Source organism: Pleurodeles waltl, chromosome 6 (assembly GCF_031143425.1).
Source record: "Pleurodeles waltl isolate 20211129_DDA chromosome 6, aPleWal1.hap1.20221129, whole genome shotgun sequence".
In the NCBI taxonomy this organism is placed as follows: domain Eukaryota; kingdom Metazoa; phylum Chordata; class Amphibia; order Caudata; family Salamandridae; genus Pleurodeles; species Pleurodeles waltl.
This window is the reverse complement of record NC_090445.1, coordinates 1,176,037,930-1,176,060,229: the sequence shown is the minus strand read 5'-3', so window position 1 is coordinate 1,176,060,229 and position 22,300 is coordinate 1,176,037,930. Positions and strand designations below refer to the sequence as shown.

Here is a 22,300-nt window from a genome sequence, read left to right as displayed (position 1 = left end):
ACTTGTTGTATGCCTCCCCTCTGGCGAAAGTGAAGACAGGCAGGACAATATCTGACGCCTATCTAGTTTACAGGGGAACAAGACAGGGATGCCCCCTGTCCCCGCTCTTATTTGCGCTGGCCATTGAGCCCCTGGCCGCCTGGGTGCGCAGGGATGGGGCGGGTCTAGGAGTTGAGTGGGGACACGCTGAGCACGTCATATCGCTATACGCGGACGATGTGCTCATATATATATTAGAGACGGGGAGGTTGGTATCCCATGGGCTTTCAGGAATTTGGAAGACTTTGGGGCGCTGTCAGGACTCCGCCTCAACCGAGGCAAAACATTTATGTTCCCCATAAAGCCGAACTATGAACGCCCTACAACCTGTCTGGAGATGTGAACTGGGCCCCACGCACCTTCATGTATCTGGGTATGCAAGTATTCCATGACATGGCAGACCTTCGGGAGGGTAAGCTAGGTAGAGCACTCTGCTCCTTGCGAGCTTCTGTTGGGTTCTGGCAATCCCTTAAATTAACGATTATGGCCAGGATAACACTGTCTAAAATGATCATGGTCCCCCAACTCCTTTACTTCTTCGCTAACTTACCCCTGCAGATCCCCTCGGCATGGTTCCGCGAGTTGAATACCCTGCTGAGAGAGCTGATATGGGACAACGGCCGCAAACGCACATCGCTAGCAACTCTCTGCAGACCAACCCATCTGGGCGGACTGGGCGCCCCAGATTTTGAATCTTACTACCTGGTGTCCCAATTACAATGGGTAGGCGGGTGGTTCGCCGGTAGAGGACAGTTAGACAGGTGCACCACCCATAAAGTAATTGATACAAGTCGGATTATTACAAGTATGATAAATAGGAAGATTGCCTCCCGGACGGATAGCCAGATGACAAGAGTAGCGATGTCGTGCTGGAAGAGATGCGCAAAAAGGGTTGGTGTTGGCCCACCGTATTCCCCGCCGCTACCATTATCGGTTATTGCGCTTGAACCAGGTGGGGACACTCCGGGGAGCTCGGGACTGGGACCATGGAAGAGGGCGGGAGTGGAGACAACTGGGGGACTGTTCCGTGAAGGGGTCCTTAAGTCTTTCAATGATCTTATAGACAGAGGGTTCCCCCTGGAACAGTTCTTGCTGTTCCGTAAGCTGGAACACACCCTGAAAAAGCACTGGCACGCGATTAACGCTGAGCCTACTACTCATAAGGTGTTACATCTTCTGCTGACTGTGGGTGAGGAGGCCCACCTAATTGCTAAATTGTATCGGGTCCAAGTTAAGGAAGGGTTGGACCAGCTACGCCCACTGAGGGAGAGATGGGGAAGAACGCTGGGTGGAGAACTCTCAGACGCAGAGTGGAACAAGGCATTGGCCTACCCTCGGGGGGTCTCCTGCAACACACGGTTGAGATATATCCAATATAATTACCTCCATAGGACGTACCTCACACCGCGACGACTGACGCTAATACATGGCGGAACCCCTAGAGTATGCCCGAGATGCGAGGTCGCTGACGCTGACTATGACCACATGGTATGGGACTGCCCGGAGATTCAGCTGGGCTGGGGGGCAGTAATGGCTGATCTATCGAGATTATTCGAGATTCCCTTATCCCCGACTCCCGCTGTGTGCCTGCTGGGTCTAGGGAGGGGACGCCCACGGGGGAAGGTGGGAGTGCGGTTTCTGGACTTGGCTCCAGTCCTTTACAGGAGGCTGATCACAAAAGGGTGGAAGGCCCCGGGACGACCCCTGCTGACCGAGTGGAAATGAGACGTGTCGAAATGGTCCAGGGCTGAATTGCAGACTCTGAGGAGGGAGGAGGCGAGAGGACTGCGTCAGAACCCAATAGCGCCAGAATGGGAGGGCATGGTGACAAGCTGGGAAGACACGGGGGAGACAGGAACACCCACGGAGGTGCCAGCAAAACAGAGGCCTATGTAGTCAGGAAGATGGGGGGGACAGACCTCAGGTCCACTAGAGTGTGTTCTATTAGTGGATTAGCAAGACCAGTTGTGGAACCAGTACAGTAATGACAGCCGAACCTAACCGGGAGCCCCAGGAGGCAGACGTACACAGGGTACAGAAGGCAGCCCGGCCAATAGGGCATGTAGGGAGTAAGCGTAGAACAATATCCCACTCACAAGTGAAACCCAAGCATGACAAACTCCAGCGACGGTGCCAACAAGTTTAAGTTTTATGTTTAATTTTGGTTTAACACAAGTTTAGCCTGCCTTGTAGACACAAAACGTAAATCATTCTATGACACACACATTCGGGGGGAAAAGTAGACAAGCGGGATCGGCACACCGAATCTGAAGTAGCTCTATCGAGAGTCACAGTTAATATGAATAACATGATGTAATACTTTCAAAACTATACAAATCATCTGGGCCATTAACAACGATATCTGTGAATATAATGAGAACCTGATTATGTTATAACATGATATATATTTGTAAGGCAGTAATTGTTAACAATAAAAATATATTTAAAAAAAAATAAAACTATGTAACAGGGTCGATGTTATGCAAAGCGCTCGACTTCTGCCAAGCGAGATCGCGCTGCAAACAAAAGATAAAAAGTAGTCCACAAACCGGACGGGAAACAGCGGGCATCGTATGTTTTCAGTACTTGGTCGCTGCACTCGAGGAGGGCTAACCACCAGAAAGGGCATGACGTATGCGTGCCTTCCACTAATGAAAGGAAGCAGATTTTAACAGGCAAGTCCACGAACCACTGAAAGACACTGACGTGACATGGATGGGGCTCCAAGCCCTTTTCTAACTCGTAATGCGTCTCGCAAGCAAAACGCATGCGCAAGCGACGCAGGCTAGACCCTAAAAAGGAGGCACAAAGAGGTATGACTGACCACTAGCAGGCAATGATTTTTAAATGACACTGAATGAACAAATGAAATGGCTTTAAGCCCACAGAAGTAAGTGTACTAAAAGTATGCAAGAGGCTGTACGCTTACCCTCGACCAAAAAAGGAGTTGTGGAGGAAGAAGTAAAACGTGTGCAGGATCACACACTTTCGTCAAGCAGGATAGTTGGGACTGATGCCAGGTTTACTGGTTTTAGATTGTGCAATTCAGCCACTAAATAGGTTTTTATTTCTCGCTTTTGTTTTACAGCAACGCCTATTATGCTTTGTTTTTAAGTTGATGTAAAAGACACATGAAAGCACAGTTCGATTTGGCACGAGGATGCAAGAGGACCTCGAGCTAAGGCAGAGGTAGGCATCTGTCTCGAGCCTGGCTCGAGACTTTGGTGGCTTGCCCGCTTCTAGCCTTACCACTGCAGATGTATACCATTACAGCTAAAAACCCTCAAAGCTGTTGAGAAATTGTAGTTATAGCACAGATTAAGGTGGGCTTCATGATGCCCGCTATTTCTGGGAGCTCTATCTCAGGTCTTTTGTTCGGCATCAGTCGGTTGAGGTGAGATGAGGTGAGGTAAGGTAAGGAAAGGTAGGATGGGGTGCGATGTCCTATGTGGTAGACTGGGGGTGGCTCCCCCAGGAGCCGCATACTAAAGGGTGGTCACTCACTGCTGACCTTATTACTGAGGTCTTCCTTCTCCACTTAGTGATGCTGCGTTCTGCTAGATGGCAGACTCAAGGCACTGATTTCGAGGCATCCGAGCTGCTCCCACTGTCAGAGCCATACCTCATTCTTAGCAGAAGGGAGCAAAGCTATGTCCAACACGAGGAACCTGCTGAACCGGAGTTACTTGGGATTTCTTACACAGAGCCCCCTCCAAACCCTGCCCACCATCTGACCTCCTCAAAAAGACCCATGTGGAAGAGAGCAGCAATGTACAGCACGCGGAACCTAGGTAGCTAAGTTTACAGTAGACTAAAGAGCTGATTTTGTATTTGCTGCGGCGACTGGGAATTTGTTAATAGAGACAACCCACCACCCTGGAGATTAGACTTGACATCCCTTGAGTCCCTCTGTTAACGAAAGAAAGCAAACAGCATGTTCCCAAGGAGATGAGATCAACAAATATGCTACCTCCATATTATCACACTCTACACACATTTCAAGAACAAAGGTGTCACTTTTTAAGACATCATAAAGATGTAAGACTTTTATATTGAACCTAGCAACTCACACTATAGCTCATAACATTTCTACATAAATATATTTGCCTCCAAGACGAGCTATCTGTGCAGCTTTGGAGTAATTACAAAATAATTCTGCATTACATTTCTTTCTTCCGTATAAATACCTTAAAAGAATCTGCAGTCTGTTTTTCCTGTATACTGTTTCCACAATGTTCAGTACTGTATTAGAGTGAAAGGCCTGCTTACCTGTGCCATAAATCTGTGGTGCAGAATACTTGTTCCCCACTTTTTGGAGGAAAGGGCTGAGACGATGAAAGAGATAAAAGGTTCCCTGAGTCAGGGCTCGTCGACAAGCTTCGTCATTTTCCTTTAACTCAAGCAGGTATCTGTAATTGGTAGAAGATCATGAATGAAATAGATGAGTGAAATATTTCAGTGAAACATTATCAAATATGATAGTACACCTTGCTTGTTGAACAAAGTCCCAGAGACTGTATGTTTTGTGATTAGTTCCTGGTACCACGTAGGTGGGCAATAACATCTGCACGGATATTTTGCCACTTCTCGGTTTGTTTTGATGCAAAAACATCTGGTGGTATTAAAGCACTTAAAGGTTCCTTTATCATCCTTTGTGAATGCAGGCCGATGATAACACCCACTGTACAGTTTGAAAGTGTGGCTTGTTCCAATGTTTACATTCCTCTGGCAAATATTCCTTCTTAACTGAAAGGCTTAATGTATGGACGTTCCACTCAGTGTGAAAGTGGAGCTCAAAGAGTTGTCAGAATGAGCAGGTCATTCATGTTTACACCCTAATGAGTTAAACTGCAGTTTTTAGTTATGGGTTGGTAGACAGCTGTCCAAACAAAAGTTTTGGCTCTGGGTCTATCCCCTTCCTCCTCTGGTTTTTCTGACCAGCCTCTTTCAGCCACTGGCTTGAAACTGCAACTCACAACTTGTCTCACAGAGGTGGACTCTCTCTCTTTCAACGGATGCTAGTGGTTGTTATGGTGTATCTTCTACCTCCACTGCACAAAACTTCAAGAAGGAATTCTTTAAAACTATAGGCCGCTTAGTCGTGTCAGCTATTTCGTAAGTCCTGTGCCTCTCTCTCGCTTTGCTTCTCCCTCCTTCCTATCTCCCTTTTCTTTGTGTGCTACTTGTTTCATCTGTGTACTACTACTTCTAGTTCTCTCCCTCTCTCCTCCTCCTTTATTTCAATTCCTCTACCCACCACCATCTCTTGTTACTCCTTCCCGTTGTTACCTCTTTTCCATGTGCTCCTCATTCATCTCACCATCCATCCTCTACTTTCTCCCTCCATCCCCACCCTGCTTACCCTATGTGCACTCCTTGTTCCCCTATCCACCACCCCCTTTCATTCACTACTCCCTATTCCTCCCGGCAACCTTTCATAGGTGCCACAGGCATAATGATTTGATGTTTTCTCTTATCTGATAGAAACAAAAGACTTTGTATTCTGAAGGCTACCCTGTCTCCTATACAGTCTTTTTTTGCTTGTATGTCAGAAGAAGATTGCATGGCAAGGATGCTTCATTATAGTCCTTGTTTTCTTTCTATGCTATAGTCACCAAAGAATGACTGTAATGGAGGTTCACCTGCCATCAAACCTTTATTTGCCAGAAACAAAAACAAAACTGTATTGAAAGTAAGAGAGGCTTTAATATAGGCTGGCTTCCACTTTTTGTCTAACTTTAATGTGCTTATGTTACCACATTAAATCCATACCTACTGGCTTTGAAAATGCTTGAAAACTTTGGTTTTGAACAAAACATAACCATAATGCATTCTGCATCCAGGCCAGTGGACTGGAAAGGGGGTGGTATAGCATACTAAATTATCTAGATTCGAGTCCAGTCTGTATTTCATTTCATGTCCATCATCAGTGGGAGTAATGATGGATGCACTGGTGTATGGGGCAAATGAGGTTTGGATCTTTCTGCCTGACTGACTTAAGAAGTGCACAAGGGAGAGCCCAGAGGAAGAGCAATCCACAGAGTTAAATGAATAATGTACATACCTTGAACATAAAAGCGAATTGCCATTGTCAACACTGAAGAGGAAATTTGCAAACCAGTTCTTTTTTTTTTATTTAACTTTTTACATTACAACTAAGTAATCAGCCATAAAAAAAAACATATGGAAATTTCCAACCGAGACAAAGGTGTCACCTCTGCTAGCTCAATATAAAAGTTGGACAATGCACAGATTCTTCTGGATGCAGGACAAGTTATTAAAATCCGGTCTCCTAACGGTGGACAATCTGTGATTCTGCTTAGACCTCAGGAGACCTAGAATAAATGCTATTTTAGTGTAAACACGTGAAGTCACTACGGGATGATATAGAAAAGACAAGCAATGAGACTGCTGGAGCATCTTTATCCTTCGCAAGAATCAATGCTCATCAAGGTCAACGGATCTTTGGATCTTGCATAGGATGTGGTAGAGCCAGTAACACAATTTCAATACAAACCAATTCAATTAAATAGTATGACCAATGTGACCATATAAGGAAAACTCCACGGAGAAATAAGGTTAAGAGGTTTATTACAAACTTAAGTCATGTTGACAACTCTCAAGACAAAATTGTAAAGATGAAGGATCACCAAGGGTTGTCCAGGGCGCCTAAATAAGTTCAGGCGAACTAACGATAATAAAACTCAGCATTCAATAAAAAGAATATAAAACATTAAAAGAATTATTTGAGATACAGAAATCAAGTGTTGCTAAGGTTTGACAATCATCAAGTCAATTTCAAATCAACAGAGTTCAAAATTAGCTGGACAAGGGAAACCCCATAATTAACTAAATCAGGGAAATACATGGGTGGGGCGGAACACGTGGGCAAAAGACAAAAAGAATTTGGAAAAAGGTAATCTCGGGCAGAAAGCTACAAACTAAAGTGGAAGAAAGATAGGTAAAATTGAAAATGTGAGCATGTCAGAAGCTCGATTAAGAGCCTTCTGAAGGATTAGGAAGAAACGTTAAGTCTCAGAGGGGCATCTCAAGGGGCAAAGAAGACAGGAAGATACTTCTCCAAGGGTCACAGCATGCAAGGTTCTTCATCTGCCAGGGTTCTTGTCAAAGGACATTTGGATAAACTGACCAAGGGAATCTCACCAAAGTCCAACTGGTCAACAACATATTAAAGTTCATACAGCAATTTGATTTGGTCTGAAAGACAGGCCACATTACATTGAGAGGACATGATCCAATAAAAGGCGATCACAGAACACCAAGTTGATACATCGGCACATCTTCCCAGGTTTGTCATGGGAAGATCATTCATCCATGTAACTGCACACAAGTTTGAAATAATTGTATGTAATGTCAGTCCACAGATCACGATGTTCTACATTCAAGGACTCTGTTTCACTTCTATGTCTAAAACAATAGGGGGTCTATCACCAGAGCTAGTCTTCTCAAAGGAATGTAGTCTGAAAAAAGTTAATTTTATGAAAGTGAATCAGCATTCTCTGTGCAGTCTCGAAATACAGGCTTAGCAGGCCTCACTTAGGCTAATACAAGCAAGTTAAAACAATACATTGAATTACTACGGTACACATTTAAAATGCAAACTTATACATTTGACATTAATAATTCTTCATTAATATTTATGTTACAATCATTAAAACTAAAAGTCTTTGTTAATACATTTCAGTCAGTATAGCACAGAACTGCATTTCTCTATTTTTTCACACGTATTTAAATAATTAATCATTAGAAATTCAATACCGTTTCTATACATTCTATCAGTTTAGAGTCTAAATTACTTCATGTCAATTTAATTAAATGCAAACACCACCTATGTAGAACTCTACAATTTAATTGAATACACATTTAAAATGGCTTCTCGAAAGGAGAAGGAAGATAGCAATTGGGTCCAGTTAAAGGAGGCTGCCACTAAAAGCGATGCTAAATGATTTTGAAAGATTATTGCGGATGGTTGTGGCACCAGAACTAGGTCTTTACAAGTTCCTATAGAGGGAAAAGTATGGAGAGAGCACTTTGAAGAGTTGTAGTCTACTAACATTAGTTGGTACAGGGTGTGGCCTACATCACTGGCTGGTATAGATTCTCCAACTAGTGGCTATGACCTCTCTAAGAGTGAGATTGTAGGGCTTATTAAGAGAATGAGATCATCAGGAGCCATGAGCTCATTTGAAAGAACGATGACTCTCCTTAAAAAGGAGTCTGTGTTATGGGCTTACTACTTATCTCATATCTTTTCCTGTTGTTATCAGCATAGGTTTACTCCCCCTTATTGGTCTGGTAGTACAGGGAGTGCAGAATTATTAGGCAAATGAGTATTTTGACCACATCATCCTCTTTATGCATGTTGTCTTACTCCAAGCTGTATAGGCTCGAAAGCCTACTACCAATTAAGCATATTAGGTGATGTGCATCTCTGTAATGAGAAGGGGTGTGGTCTAATGACATCAACACCCTATATCAGGTGTGCATAATTATTAGGCAACTTCCTTTCCTTTGGCAAAATGGGTCAAAAGAAGGACTTGACAGGCTCAGAAAAGTCAAAAATAGTGAGATATCTTGCAGAGGGATGCAGCACTCTTAAAATTGCAAAGCTTCTGAAGCGTGATCATCGAACAATCAAGCGTTTCATTCAAAATAGTCAACAGGGTCGCAAGAAGCGTGTGGAAAAACCAAGGCGCAAAATAACTGCCCATGAACTGAGAAAAGTCAAGCGTGCAGCTGCCACGATGCCACTTGCCACCAGTTTGGCCATATTTCAGAGCTGCAACATCACTGGAGTGCCCAAAAGCACAAGGTGTGCAATACTCAGAGACATGGCCAAGGTAAGAAAGGCTGAAAGACGACCACCACTGAACAAGACACACAAGCTGAAACGTCAAGACTGGGCCAAGAAATATCTCAAGACTGATTTTTCTAAGGTTTTATGGACTGATGAAATGAGAGTGAGTCTTGATGGGCCAGATGGATGGGCCCGTGGCTGGATTGGTAAAGGGCAGAGAGCTCCAGTCCGACTCAGACGCCAGCAAGGTGGAGGTGGAGTACTGGTTTGGACTGGTATCATCAAAGATGAGCTTGTGGGGCCTTTTCGGATTGAGGATGGAGTCAAGCTCAACTCCCAGTCCTACTGCCAGTTCCTGGAAGACACCTTCTTCAAGCAGTGGTACAGGAAGAAGTCTGCATCCTTCAAGAAAAACATGATTTTCATGCAGGACAATGCTCCATCACACGCGTCCAAGTACTCCACAGCGTGGCTGGCAAGAAAGGGTATAAAAGAAGGAAATCTAATGACATGGCCTCCTTGTTCACCTGATCTGAACCCCATTGAGAACCTGTGGTCCATCATCAAATGTGAGATTTACAAGGAGGGAAAACAGTACACCTCTCTGAACAGTGTCTGGGAGGCTGTGGTTGCTGCTGCACGCAATGTTGATGGTGAACAGATCAAAACACTGACAGAATCCATGGATGGCAGGCTTTTGAGTGTCCTTGCAAAGAAAGGTGGCTATATTGGTCACTGATTTGTTTTTGTTTTGTTTTTGAATGTCAGAAATGTATATTTGTGAATGTTGAGATGTTATATTGGTTTCACTGGTAATAATAAATAATTGAAATGGGTATATATTTTTTTTTGTTAAGTTGCCTAATAATTATGCACAGTAATAGTCACCTGCACACACAGATATCCCCATAACATAGCTAAAACTAAAAACAAACTAAAAACTACTTCCAAAAATATTCAGCTTTGATATTAATGAGTTGTTTGGGTTCATTGAGAACATGGTTGTTGTTCAATAATAAAATGAATCCTCAAAAATACAACTTGCCTAATAATTCTGCACTCCCTGTATATTAATCCCTCTTTATAAAAGTGGCTCTAGACTCCTTCCTGGTAACTACCGACAGATTGTGCTATTAGACGAGATGGGATAAGTCTTTGCTAGTAGTTTATTGGAGCATCTTACAGATTGGGTGGTGGAAGGAAATATTCTCCCCATGGAGCAAGCCGGTTTTCAAGTAAATAACTGTACTTTGGATAACATCTGTATATTTAAACTCATTGTTGAAAAGTAACAGTGATTAGGGGGATCAATGTCTATGTGGCATTCATTGTTTTTTCACCCTCCTTCGAGAGGGAGACTGCCCATTGCTTTGGAAAAAAAATGCAGAAATTGGGCATTCCTGACTCCCTTCTATCATTAATAATTACTCTGTATTCTGCTACATGGTGTTGGGTGCTGTTAGGAGGTGATTGTGGTCTATCTGAGGCAGTTCCAACACAAAACGGGCTGAAGCAATGGTATCTGTTGGCCCCATTACTCTTTTCCCTGTATGTGTCAGATCTCCCTTGCTGTCTGGCAGCCAGCAGTGGAGATGCTCCAGAGATGGGTGGTCGCCCTATGCCGTGTTTGATGTACGCTGATGACATAGTAATTATGGATTTAACACCTCTGGTTGAAGAAAAGATTGTTGTCCCTTCAACAGTATACATTGTCACATTTCTTGAAAATCAAGGTTTCCAAGAGTAAAACTGTAATAAGGAAAAGTAGAAGGTTTGGGAAGCGCTACAATTTGGTTTGGGGCTTAGGTGCAGAAAAATTGGAAAAAGTAAAATCTTATCACTATCTAGGGAAAGTGCTTTCAGGTAGCATACTGGATAATGTCCACATTGATAATGGTTCACATAAGGCCTCCTCTCATGCAAATGGTCGACACACCTTTTATAAAGCAATGGGGCGACGGCATTTTATGCATTTGCTCTCTGCCTTTAACGCGAAAGTCCCCCTCGTCTTATTGTATGCTAAAGAATATGTTGATCTGGATATATGGGGCTTTCTAGATTTAATGGAGGGGCTAATTCTTCGTAAGATCTGTGGGTTTAATTCAGTTATTCCAATACCAACAAACATGCTGGAATTCGGACTGACTTGCTCTTATGTACAAGGCCTAGCCAGGGTGATCAGTTGGGGATATCAGTGGAAAATCAGTGAAAAGAAATCTATGCGAAGCCTCATGAATTGTGAGATCTTTGGGTCAGAGACCGGAAAAAACTTGTTCTCTCTGGATTTTGCCCTGGCCCTGAGGTATTTAGGCCTGCAGGAAGAGACTATGGCCTCCCTCTCCCATTCAGAAATGAAATCTTTGTTAAAAAGTATTACAAATTCTGTCAGTCAGCAGAGAGATTTTATGTATTGCGAGAGTAAAAAAAGGTTACAGGTAATAACTGGGGATAGTGGTCCAAAAGTTGCTTAAAAGTATTTGTTTTGGAATTTGGACCAGGCTCTTCTCCGCTCTATGGTTTTATTCTGAAAGAATGTGCTTCCATTAAACAATTGAATTGCAAATTGGTCCTCTCATGGAGAAATGGGGAAAGGATGACATTTTTGTGATTTGGGATGCCAAGATCTTAATCATGTACTTTGTGTCTGCCCTGCTGCCTCTACAACACTGCTGTTTACATCCAATGTTTCAACAGAATAGGGTAACATCTGTTAAGATGGCGCAAGAGTTTCTCTTTTTTCCTACGAATGCTGTAATTTGCACAATAACTTTACATTTTTTAATGGATTTATAAATCTATATTAATGTATTTTATTGCTACTAGGAGGGTGGTTCCCATGTTTACATCTAACATAATTTGAATGAGGACTTTTTAATTCTTGAAGGGATTTATGAATGTATATTAATGGATATTTGTTGGCTGCTGGAAGGGTGGGGGGGTTCTATGTTTAACATTAATGGTGTGTTGCTTGTCTAGGGGAAGTTTAGTATGGGAAGATCTTGGGAGGGTACAGTATAGATATTACCTTCCAAGTTGACTTTATATCTATTTAACCTAGTTTGTGAACTGTTCCAACGTTTAGTTAGGAGTTTTAAACAGAGGATATCCATGGGATATTGGATAATTGATGGGTGGTTGGTTTTATGAATTATTTATTATGATGCTTTATAGCGGGTGTTGCTGAATTTTATGGTTGCTTTAACGTTTAAGCTTGATTTTGATATTGAGAATTATATTGTTTGGATCTTGTGGAACTCTGAGTTCCAAATCATGAATAAAGATTGAATTAAATTGGTTAACATAATGCACAAACTGCCACATATAGACTGCTTCTGTGACTTGAGAGACAGCACTTAAGTCTCGACTACATCAAGATATTTCAAAAAGACATCCCACTTTAACTTATCACCATTGCCTTAGGCAGGAGGTCTATCACTCCATCACTGATTATTGGTGAAACTGAACTTTTATTAAAGGACATACTCCTAATACTAGATATCAAGTCAATCCTATGTGAATGGAAGAAGTGCAATAGCGTATCCTATCATACTTGGGGGGCTTGGGTGTGTTGTTTAAGAAAGGCAGACAAAATCATTTGCAACAAAGACTTGAAAACTAAGTCGCCAAGTCGATTAGGTTTCAAACTAGGCCTATAATTAACAAAAGTCAAAACCACCTTGCGGTAACAAATACTATGGACATATTGGAGACTCACAGATTCAAATACCACTCATTTAAACTAAAATACTGTACCCCTATTAGGTAGAAACCCACCACCAACCATCTACACTACAGCTCACTGACAGACATTCATAGCAAGTACTCATACTGCTTAGTTTTAAACAATATACACTCAGGTGGATTTTTGAGAACACTGGAACCGGACCTCTTACCCCCCACCACGACTCTTTTGCTAATACCTCTCTCTCGTCTCTCCCTTTTCACTTCTTAATTATAAAAGTAACACCTGCTCATTCACCAGACTACTCTCTATTGACATTGATTTTAATCACGATGGATCCTGAAGTCTGTTCTATTCTGAAGTCTGTACACCTAATATTTCTCAAAGAAACTATGAAACTGTAATAACTCATATGTTTCTGCTTCTTCTATTTGTTCTATTAACATCAAATAAAAAGTTGTGAATTTAGGGGTGAAAAAAGAAACTAGGAGCTTCTATACTTGAATGTTGAAATGGTTTCACCTCTCATTCTGTTGGGCATGGTGTTTGGAATGTTTCTTTGCTGTTAGTCAATTGGGTTCATTTTATGAGACTGATGTGACAAATTCAGTCATGTGTTCACTCTATTTCCATTATTCAGTGTTTGGTTTTCGTTTGAATTTCCACTTTATGATAGCAGTTCATGGAAAGGACAAAGGTTGCCATCTAGACTCTCTTTGGGTTCTCATGGCATATCAAGATGGTGGTATTAGTATTGCTTTATCCATGACCACTACACTGGTGAATACAATTCTTTGTAGTTTGCTTTTCTCAGATTAAAAGCAATAAAAGGCTAACAAAAATTCAAAGTCTTAGTGTGGTGGCCCTTTTCACTGCCATTACACTACATCTTAATGTAATGCCATACAAAAAAAAAAGAGTAGGACTTTATTTAAAGGAGATTACGGGTAATTAATCTGGGATTAGTCTATTTATGTTGGCTTCTTCAACGCAAATGCTGGTTTGATTGTTGAAATATTGGTTCCTATCTGTTTAAGTAAGTTAGGTCACTACTTTCTTGATTAGTGAAGCTTGTGTTAATGATTGCAAAACAAGTATCTTTTTAACTCTACCATATAAATGAAGCACACTTCGAAGAAAATGTAAAGTCTACATCAATCACAGATAGGTGCCTATTGACTTGTGACAAGAACATCATCAGTCTTGTGCACTATAGGTCATTAACTCAAAATTAACTCAAAATAGAAGGCTAGGCGTAGAATCATTTTAACTTTTGTTTATACCTTATTTGTATTGTGTATCGGGGGTGGAGCATGACAGAGTGCTAAGAGGTTAGGGAGCTTGCATGTAACTCCACCATCTTGTACTCCAGAAGAAAAACAGGAGATTGTGACCAGCTTGTCGATGATATATTAGTGCAAGAACAACATGTTAATCTGTGGTCCAGTTTGAGATGACCTTACTATTTATGGCAGCCAGGAGGAAGCGAGAGTCATCTTTCCCAGTTGATTATTCTGTAGATCAAGATATTACTGGACTGACTATCTGGGAAGTGGGAGCACTGAACGCGAGAAGACATGTAAAAGCACTAGAAAGGGGCAACCAATACCATCCAAGTAGTGAGCAGCAAGCCAGAGCCCCAGACACCATATACTATCCACCATTTAAGGACAGTGGCAAAAAAGACAGCTGGGGAATAACTTCTCACACAGGCAGCTGCAACCCTCTTATAAATAAGGCACAAGATTTACAAATAATTAATTGTTTCATCGTCAGTATGTCACTGTGATTGAAAACAGCAGTCTCCACCTCTGCAAACAGATTTACGATTTGTTCTCATATGTTATCTTAGGTTCCACTTGGTGCCATTAGGACACCATTAGTGGCTCCTATGTGGGTTAGCCCTGTATTCCAAAAAAATCAATGACATTTAAAAACATGCTAACTAAGGAAGTCAAGGGAGGACTAAAAGAGAAAACTATTTTTTTAAATTCAAAGTCGTTATTATGAATGGAACAGCAACTGACCACTACTAATGAGGCCCTTCTAACCATGGGCATGCACCTCAACAAAGTCGAAGGAGGGCTGCAGAGAGTGACTAAGGCAGTGACATGCTTCATGTCCACAGTGGCTGATCTGATTTCATGCAAAGTAAAAGCACAAATTCCAAAATTGTGCTGTCTCATCAATGATTCACCTTGAAACCAAATTGAGTAGCTAGAGAATGCTGTAGGAGACACTAATGACCATACACTAGGTTGAGGTCTCTTAGATGAGGGACCTTTCCATGCGCAACAATACAGAGTTCTGAAATAGAAGGTTTCACCCACCGCTTCTCCCTCCCAGACTGTGGTACAAAAAGCAGGCAAACATCTGACGGCGAGTGCGAAGTGGAACAGGGTGAGAAGCAGTATGAGGATTACTGAGCTGGGCAGCAGGGCAGAAAGAGAGATCTTGCTACAAGTAGCCAACGTGGAATATTGAGAACCTTCTCAGACTGTAGCCTGGCAAAGCAGTGGAGAAGGCAGGGACCAAGGCACATCAAAGATGTGCTGGGTATAGAGTTAAATGCCTTGTAAGGGGAGTGCCTAGTTCAACAAAAACAGAAACAGGGTGCACAGAGGAAAAGCAGAAGTCTCTTGAACCACTGAGCAATAACCCCTAATAAATAGGACAAGAGTCGTTAGCTGTATTCTCTGTTTAGAAACTCAAACCTCAAATGCTTATTGCCAGAAAAGTATGAGCTTCTTCTGTTTGTCTTAGTTTTATGTTATAGTATTTGAATGGACAGTTAACAAAAATATTTCCTTTGCAAAGAGAAAAACTGTAATTGGGCACCTACACTTTTCCACACTTCCTTCACATACACTAATGTTTGGGGTGGGGCAGTAGGAACATTTTATAAATATTATGTGTGATATTTTTCATGGAAAATTGTTTTCTTTGATAAGACATCCGTCAAGACAATAAAATGAAGAATACTGGATACTAAGGCACTTTCTCATCCTCAAAGGACTGAACGTTTGGAGCTGGGATGTTCTATACATTTTAACCTCTATTTTTTTGCTCGTTTTTTCGTTTCATGAAAAAGCATTTTCCATAAAAGGCGCTTTCCTTTGCCCGCAAATCTCGTGAAAAAATGCGGAACGTCCTTAATCCACTTCTAATTAGACGTTTGTGCGGGCATGTCTGCAATTGCATGAGCCACTCATCCGAACAAAGCGTTTTGCCCAGGCGATCTTTGCATCTATTGTCGTTTGAAAAATGACAACCCAGACAATAAAACACAACTCTGATTTTATTAACCTTCAAATATTTTATAAAACTTAGATACATGCAATCCCTGTACGAGGTATTAACAGACATATGTTAACATCTGATCTTTTAATGAATAAATTGGGCTCTTTGAAGAAGGCCTATCGCCCTAAGAATTTCTTACTTCATTTAGATCGATGTATGCAACGAAAAAAACAGAAACAAAACCCAAATCCTTCTCTGGCTCAGCTCCGTTCCAACCATCCCTTTTCTTTTGCCCTTCTCATTCTTTCATTCCAAAGGCGCACTTAAGTTGATCACTTTCAGCTATAACACAAGAAAGAGCAATTACAAATAGAATAGCCATTTTCACACGAAAAACACAGAGAGCCCTTAAACCCTGAAAAAATCTCCTACTGCTGGTTGACGATTTAATCGAAACCCCTTTAGTCCCAGCAAACAAACCTGGTTTAGAACTCACTCACACATCCTCTCATTAAAAAGTGCAGGGATTTCCATGCTGCTGTTGTGATTTATTCTGCTAAGAATAATACATTATAACCCAGTCTCTTCTCGGGCTTTGCGGTACATAATTTGTGGATATCCAAAAGCAATATAACAATACTCATCCACATCAGCATCATCTTTTGTAAAAACGACACTGCAGGCATTGTCAAAAGCATATGTACCATAGCACAGTTTTGCATGCACCACGTGGTAATTCAACTAAAACGGCAAGCTCATTCGATTTAATTTTAAGCTAACAATGTAGAACCATTCGAGGGTTGAAAACTACAATTTATGATTCCTGAAATTCACTGAATCTTCACTGTTCAAATTCGAGAATGAAAGCATGTTTTGCACATCAATGGGCAGCACAAGCCTGGCCATCCATTTCCATGCCCAAGTCCCGCCTGCTCAGTGATGAAAGCTTTGTGGGTTTGGCTCACAGTGCTTGGATCACTTTCATTACCCATGCAACTAAGCTTTCATTTTGTTGCAATAATTAAATATTACACGACTAAGTACGCAACTATCTCAAATTGTTATACCAATTGTTTTTAATAATTTTGTAGTTCTCTCACCATCAGGCCGAAAATGAACTATTGCTTTCTCTCTATGGAAAAAGCTGCTGATGCAGAACCTCCCACTGGAGAATTCTCTAACGAGAGTCAAAGGTTGATTTCAAAATCAACAAAGGTTATGTATATATATCGTGTATAATCTACATCAAGGATCTACCGAGCAAGCATTTGGCTCTGAATGTAATTTGTACTGCAGCAATGCCTCCAGTTTGCATCTATCCGTTCAACGATTCTGTTCAGTCATCTTTCCATATATCTTGAACGAACTATTTAACAGAGATTGCGTTACAATTTCCAGGATTACATTCTGGCAAAATCTCTGTCATAATCCACAAATCGGAGTTTTCTCACGTAATTAATACAGTAATAATCTGTTTCAACAGTACAGTTGCCCATGGTATAATATCTCTGAAGAACTCAAAAGTGTTGAATGTTTACCAGAAGCTTTGATTGGACTGTCGCCCAACAGAGCAATAATACCCTATTCAAAAGAATTTTCCTATCCTAGGATATTCACTAAGAAATACATCATCCCAACAACTAAAGGGGAGTCTTTCACATTCCTTCATAGTACTACAATCACATTTCACAATGAATGTGAAACTTGTAAGACGACATCAAGCTATTGTGTTTGTGATTGACTCATCTACATCAATGACTTCCTCTTCTAGGAGTGTTTGAAGTAATTTCAAAGTGTTGGGGACTAACCATCCATCCTGAATAGCAGTTGACAATGTGAACTACCTTTTCATCAAGCAGCTGTGGGCATTCTCTCTGCAAGACCTTCTTGAAAAAAATACGGGCCCAATATTAATTTAATTGTTTGTAAAGGTATTTGGTAACAGCTACGGTATGACAGTTAGTGTGGAATGGGGATTCGTAAACTATTTCAATACTTTAGAGGTCTGCAACGTAAGCCTAACATTCCACTGGGACAAAACATCTTTCAAACCTAACAGTGGCAAAACAGTGGACTTTTTGTACAATTTCACCTGATATCAGGGAGGCTCATCCTATTCTGTAATTGTCCATCAGAGGCAAAGGGTGGACACCTAAGGCCAGATGCAGCCACAGTTATGCCAGGGCCATCATTATGCATAGGACCATCACCACTATGCTAGGTCTGGTCATCAACAGCCAAGGATGGCCTATCATGGCAATAGAAAGGCATTATAGGCCAACGATGAGCGAAATATTTAAGTGGCCCCCATTGTACCATAAATGGATACAATCATGCTCCCAACAAATGCCAAAAAAGTGCACCCCGCCCAAAACCCAGCAAACAAGTATGCAAATATACTTGCACATTTACACAGGTAAAATAAACATATGTAGGTTTACTACTGGTCATGGAAAGACAGCTTCATATTGTTAATTCCTGGAGAGCGTGGAACTATGTGAGGCGGGAGCTGTGGACACCCCAAGCTACGGGCTAAATACAGAATCCTGTGGCATGAGTGAACCCAGGGGGAGGTAGCAGAGTGGATGGTCCATGGCTGCTGGGCTCTAGAAACCTGGCATGCAGTAACACAAATAGAGAAACATAGACAGCAACAGGTGGCACACGCACACAGGAACATGTCTCCACCTTGAGCTTCTGTAAGAGTCTGCCACTGAGGAGAGAAGGCGAAGAAGTGAGGGCTGGATTCGGCTCCTTGCAGAGTTCAAGACAAGAAACTGTGTTGTATTTAGAAGTTGAATGCTGGTAAGGAGACACAGGAAGCTGGCAGGAGCAGGCACTTTATTCAGCAATAAGTTGCAGGTAGAGGAATCCCATCAGGAGCCATAATATAACCAGCTTAGCCCCAGATGTAGACTGAAAACGTCAGCTAACAGGGACAAAACAGTCACACAAATTACATCATGCCTTACACATGACTCAAATCAGTCCACACCAGGTTATGGCTAAAGACAGGATACCACGCTCTGACTCACCCTAAGTACTCCAAAAGTGCTAATATTGCCAGTGTGTGACTGCCTTCATTTCTGACACACACAAAGACACATACAAAAACACTTAAAGAGACACACCCTATGGTAATGTAACATTTTACATTTAGTCAGTGTATTAGGTATGTATTATGTGCACATGTTGCTATGTGTGGATTGTCATGTTTTGATATCTTACACATGAGTGTAACAAACTGACAGTGAGGATTTCTGGAGAGCACAGCTGCTGTCCAGATCTGGACTGACAGGATATGCCGCATCATTGGGGTTTGTGTGAGTAAATAAATCTTGTTGAACTTACCAGCAGGTCCCAAGCGTCATCTGACCATTTTTGGGCCAATTAGAAGGTATTTCCGAGGTGTTTTACAGCATGTAACACAAAAGGGAACAGGGTCAAGACTGATTTGCATATGGTTGGGTCTCATCTGGGGTGATGTGGCAAGCAAAATAATGATGGATTAAACCTAGATCTGTGACTGGGGGTGAGTGTTTGAAAAGTTTGAACACGCCGTCCATCATTTTATTTAGTTTTGTGCTGTTGTTTTACAGCATGTGCCTGCTGCGCATCATTTGATTGGGCCAACCGCACTGCAAAGGGCCACCGACCCTGCTTTCAGTCTTGCGCCTGATCAAACCATGCCGCCTTACATGTGGCAACCATCTTAAGTTGGCCATTCAAACTTAATACTTAGCAGCCATTTTTGCATTCCTGCACAGCAGTGGCATCACAGTATTCAGGGCACGTCCAATTTCAATGCAGTTTTGTGTTTCTTCACACAAAGGTACTTTAGTTCTGTCCTCATGCTGTTGGAGAGTACATTTTAGTAATGCTTTAGTGGCACAGAAGTCAGCACTAGGCGACTTATGTTCACAATTAAAAGCTCAACTTAGACAGTTGTACTAACTTGTATTTTAAATGTGTACACATTTAAAATGGTGATTTTGTACCTACAATGGCAGACGTGTCTACCAGAACTGATAAAACATTAAAATGATTTAACACTGTTGAAATATTTTAATCATTAGAATGAATTATTATGAGTAGAAAAACATTTGATTTATGTTGAATTATGATTTATTAGCTTAAAGTTACGTGTGCAGAAAAAAATGTACATCTCAGTAATATCTAACGTAATGTGTCAAAGTTTGCAAATAATACTGAAATGTCTTAACCCATTTTATGATATATTATTAATGATGAATTCATAAGTTTGCATATTATATATGTTTTATTAATGACAATTTTAATGTATTCAATTTCATGCATTAGCATAACTAGGCATGAAGTTTTCATATTGTAGTAACACGAAATGCAGTCATCTTCTTTTCCTCGAATATGAATTTTTCCCATTAGGTTGTTTCACATGATTAGTATAGAGTCCTATTGTAGTATGAGTAAGTTTCATTCACAGCGACCTTAGATATTTTAATATTTGAAAATGAGGACTGAAAAGTAAAGCAGCAGCATTGTCTAAAAGTTAATTCTCACGAGAATCAATGGAACTGTTGTGAGCCATGAGAAGAAGTTGGAATGTATCAAATAATATATAAAGTTGCTGGTTACTGCCGGTGTCACATGGAAGGAGAGATGACTTCACTCAGACCTGGGAATCTTCATTGTTGTTTTCACTGGATTTTGCCCTTTAAGCATAATGTGGACTCAAACATATCAATTGAATTGTTTTGCATATTCCAGAATAGAGATGGACATTCAAGTTAGAGTTCAGTTGCTACTTGTGACTCATTCTGTTAAGAAGTCCTCTCTTGAGTTTTGTTTGGAGCACAACCCCTTTGCATCTTGAACTGTTAGCTGGTCCCCTTGGACTTTTTCTATTTCCTTTATGCAGCCTGTGTTCTGCACTTGCCCCGATGATGTTTCTAATAGACTTTGTTGAAGATTCACTGCTTTGTTGACGAACCTGAATTGTATGCTGATCCCAGGAAAGGTATATACTATTGAAATGCTAATTGTCCCCCTTGGTCTGTTTTTTTAATTGAGGTAGCATGCGGACACCTACCTGCTTTTTCAGTTAGACTAATTTAGCCCAAGATAGATGATTTTTCCCAAATTATTTTTGGCTTGATTTTTCTTTTTCCTTTTGCGTACGTGTTAGCCCTCACTACACATGCTCGTCATAATTTGTGATAGTAGTAGGTTGTCCCTACAGCTTGTCCATCTAATTTGATATAATGATGTGTGAAATTGGCTTGACTAACATCATCAACAATTGTTTTGATTTTTGTTTCTGTTGCCCAGATTGTTTCTTTGCTAGTATGTGTAATCCTTTTGGAATGCTTAATAGTGTTGATTTTAAACAGATTAAACTTGTTTGGTAGATTTGGTCAGCTATGGTTTTCATTGATTTGTATAATCTGATCTTGCGCACAACTTACGTTACTTTGGCTCTGTGGTTATAATAAAGCTTTGACACTTTTCACAGATTAGAGTTTTGTTTCTGTGGCCATATTGGTTATGGTGCTTAAGATATGGTTGTTGTATTGATTGATATTGGAATGATTGTATGCAGTTAACCACGCTCCTTAGTGAGTCCACAGATCCCATCGACCTTGGTTAAAACATTTTTGATCCTGATCAGGAGAAAACAAGTTAGCAAATGTCTGGTAGCAGAGTGAAAGTTATGTCCCTTGGGAGGAGTAACCATGATTTTGTTTAGCATCAGGATTGATAATTCTGTTGTTGAACTGATGACTGGTTATGTCTCAAAATCTTGCCCACATTGTGAGTTATTCCTGGTTAGTTGGGAGGCTGATAGAGTTCCAACAATGTTTTACGAGTGTTATGGTATATGTAGGAGTAGGGTTTTGCGCTGGCGGTGCTTTTGCTAAAGTTGCATTGAAGTGTGGTGTAGTGAGGTGGTTGTGGTGTCATCACACTCGAAGTGATCATGGCGCTTTGTGCTAAAAAAAAAAATGTCCAGAGTTGTTGTTGACGGGCTCTCCGTAGCCTACGACCCGTGGGTTACGCACAAGTGTATGGAGACACTTGGTTAATTTATTCTCTGCAGTGAGGTTTTAGTCATGAGGCGCCATTGACAATACCAGCAGTTTTCCCTGAGTAACTGTGAGTTATTGGTTGTTATTAAGTGAATCCTGAGTGCACGTGGAGGATCCATATTACCCCGGGTGAGATTTGCTGGTTGTTTCGCTTGCGTAATTGTGAAAGCCACAGTCGGATGTGTAAGTCACCTAGCTTTCAAAGTGTTTCAGTAATATCCGTAGTGAGAAGACAGGTTTTTGTTTTTTTCTAGTGCTAGCAACAATTTGTATTTCGTGTACTTGTGAGAAGTGTAAGAGACAGCTGCGACGAGACTTCCAACGGCAAAGTGAGTGTGATGTAATTTGGTCTGTGCAGGGATTGGTCGTAAGTGAGAAAGCTGCACACATGTTGGTGGACAGTACTGCATTGTTATTGGCTGAGGACAGCCTGCGAAAAGAATTGTGGAATTGAAA

General features: G+C 41.2%; 1 protein-coding gene across 4 annotated transcripts in view; it reads right to left on the bottom strand.

Annotated features, from left to right (window-relative positions):
• The window catches only part of NUDT13 (nudix hydrolase 13), a 582,976-nt gene that overhangs the window by 419,709 nt on the left and 140,967 nt on the right, over positions 1-22,300 (bottom strand). For all 4 annotated transcript variants that reach the window (XM_069240400.1, XM_069240401.1, XM_069240402.1 and 1 more), the window contains one exon: positions 4,309-4,448. In XM_069240400.1, the coding sequence (XP_069096501.1) occupies positions 4,309-4,448 (140 nt within the window). The remainder of the gene's footprint in view (positions 1-4,308; positions 4,449-22,300) is intronic.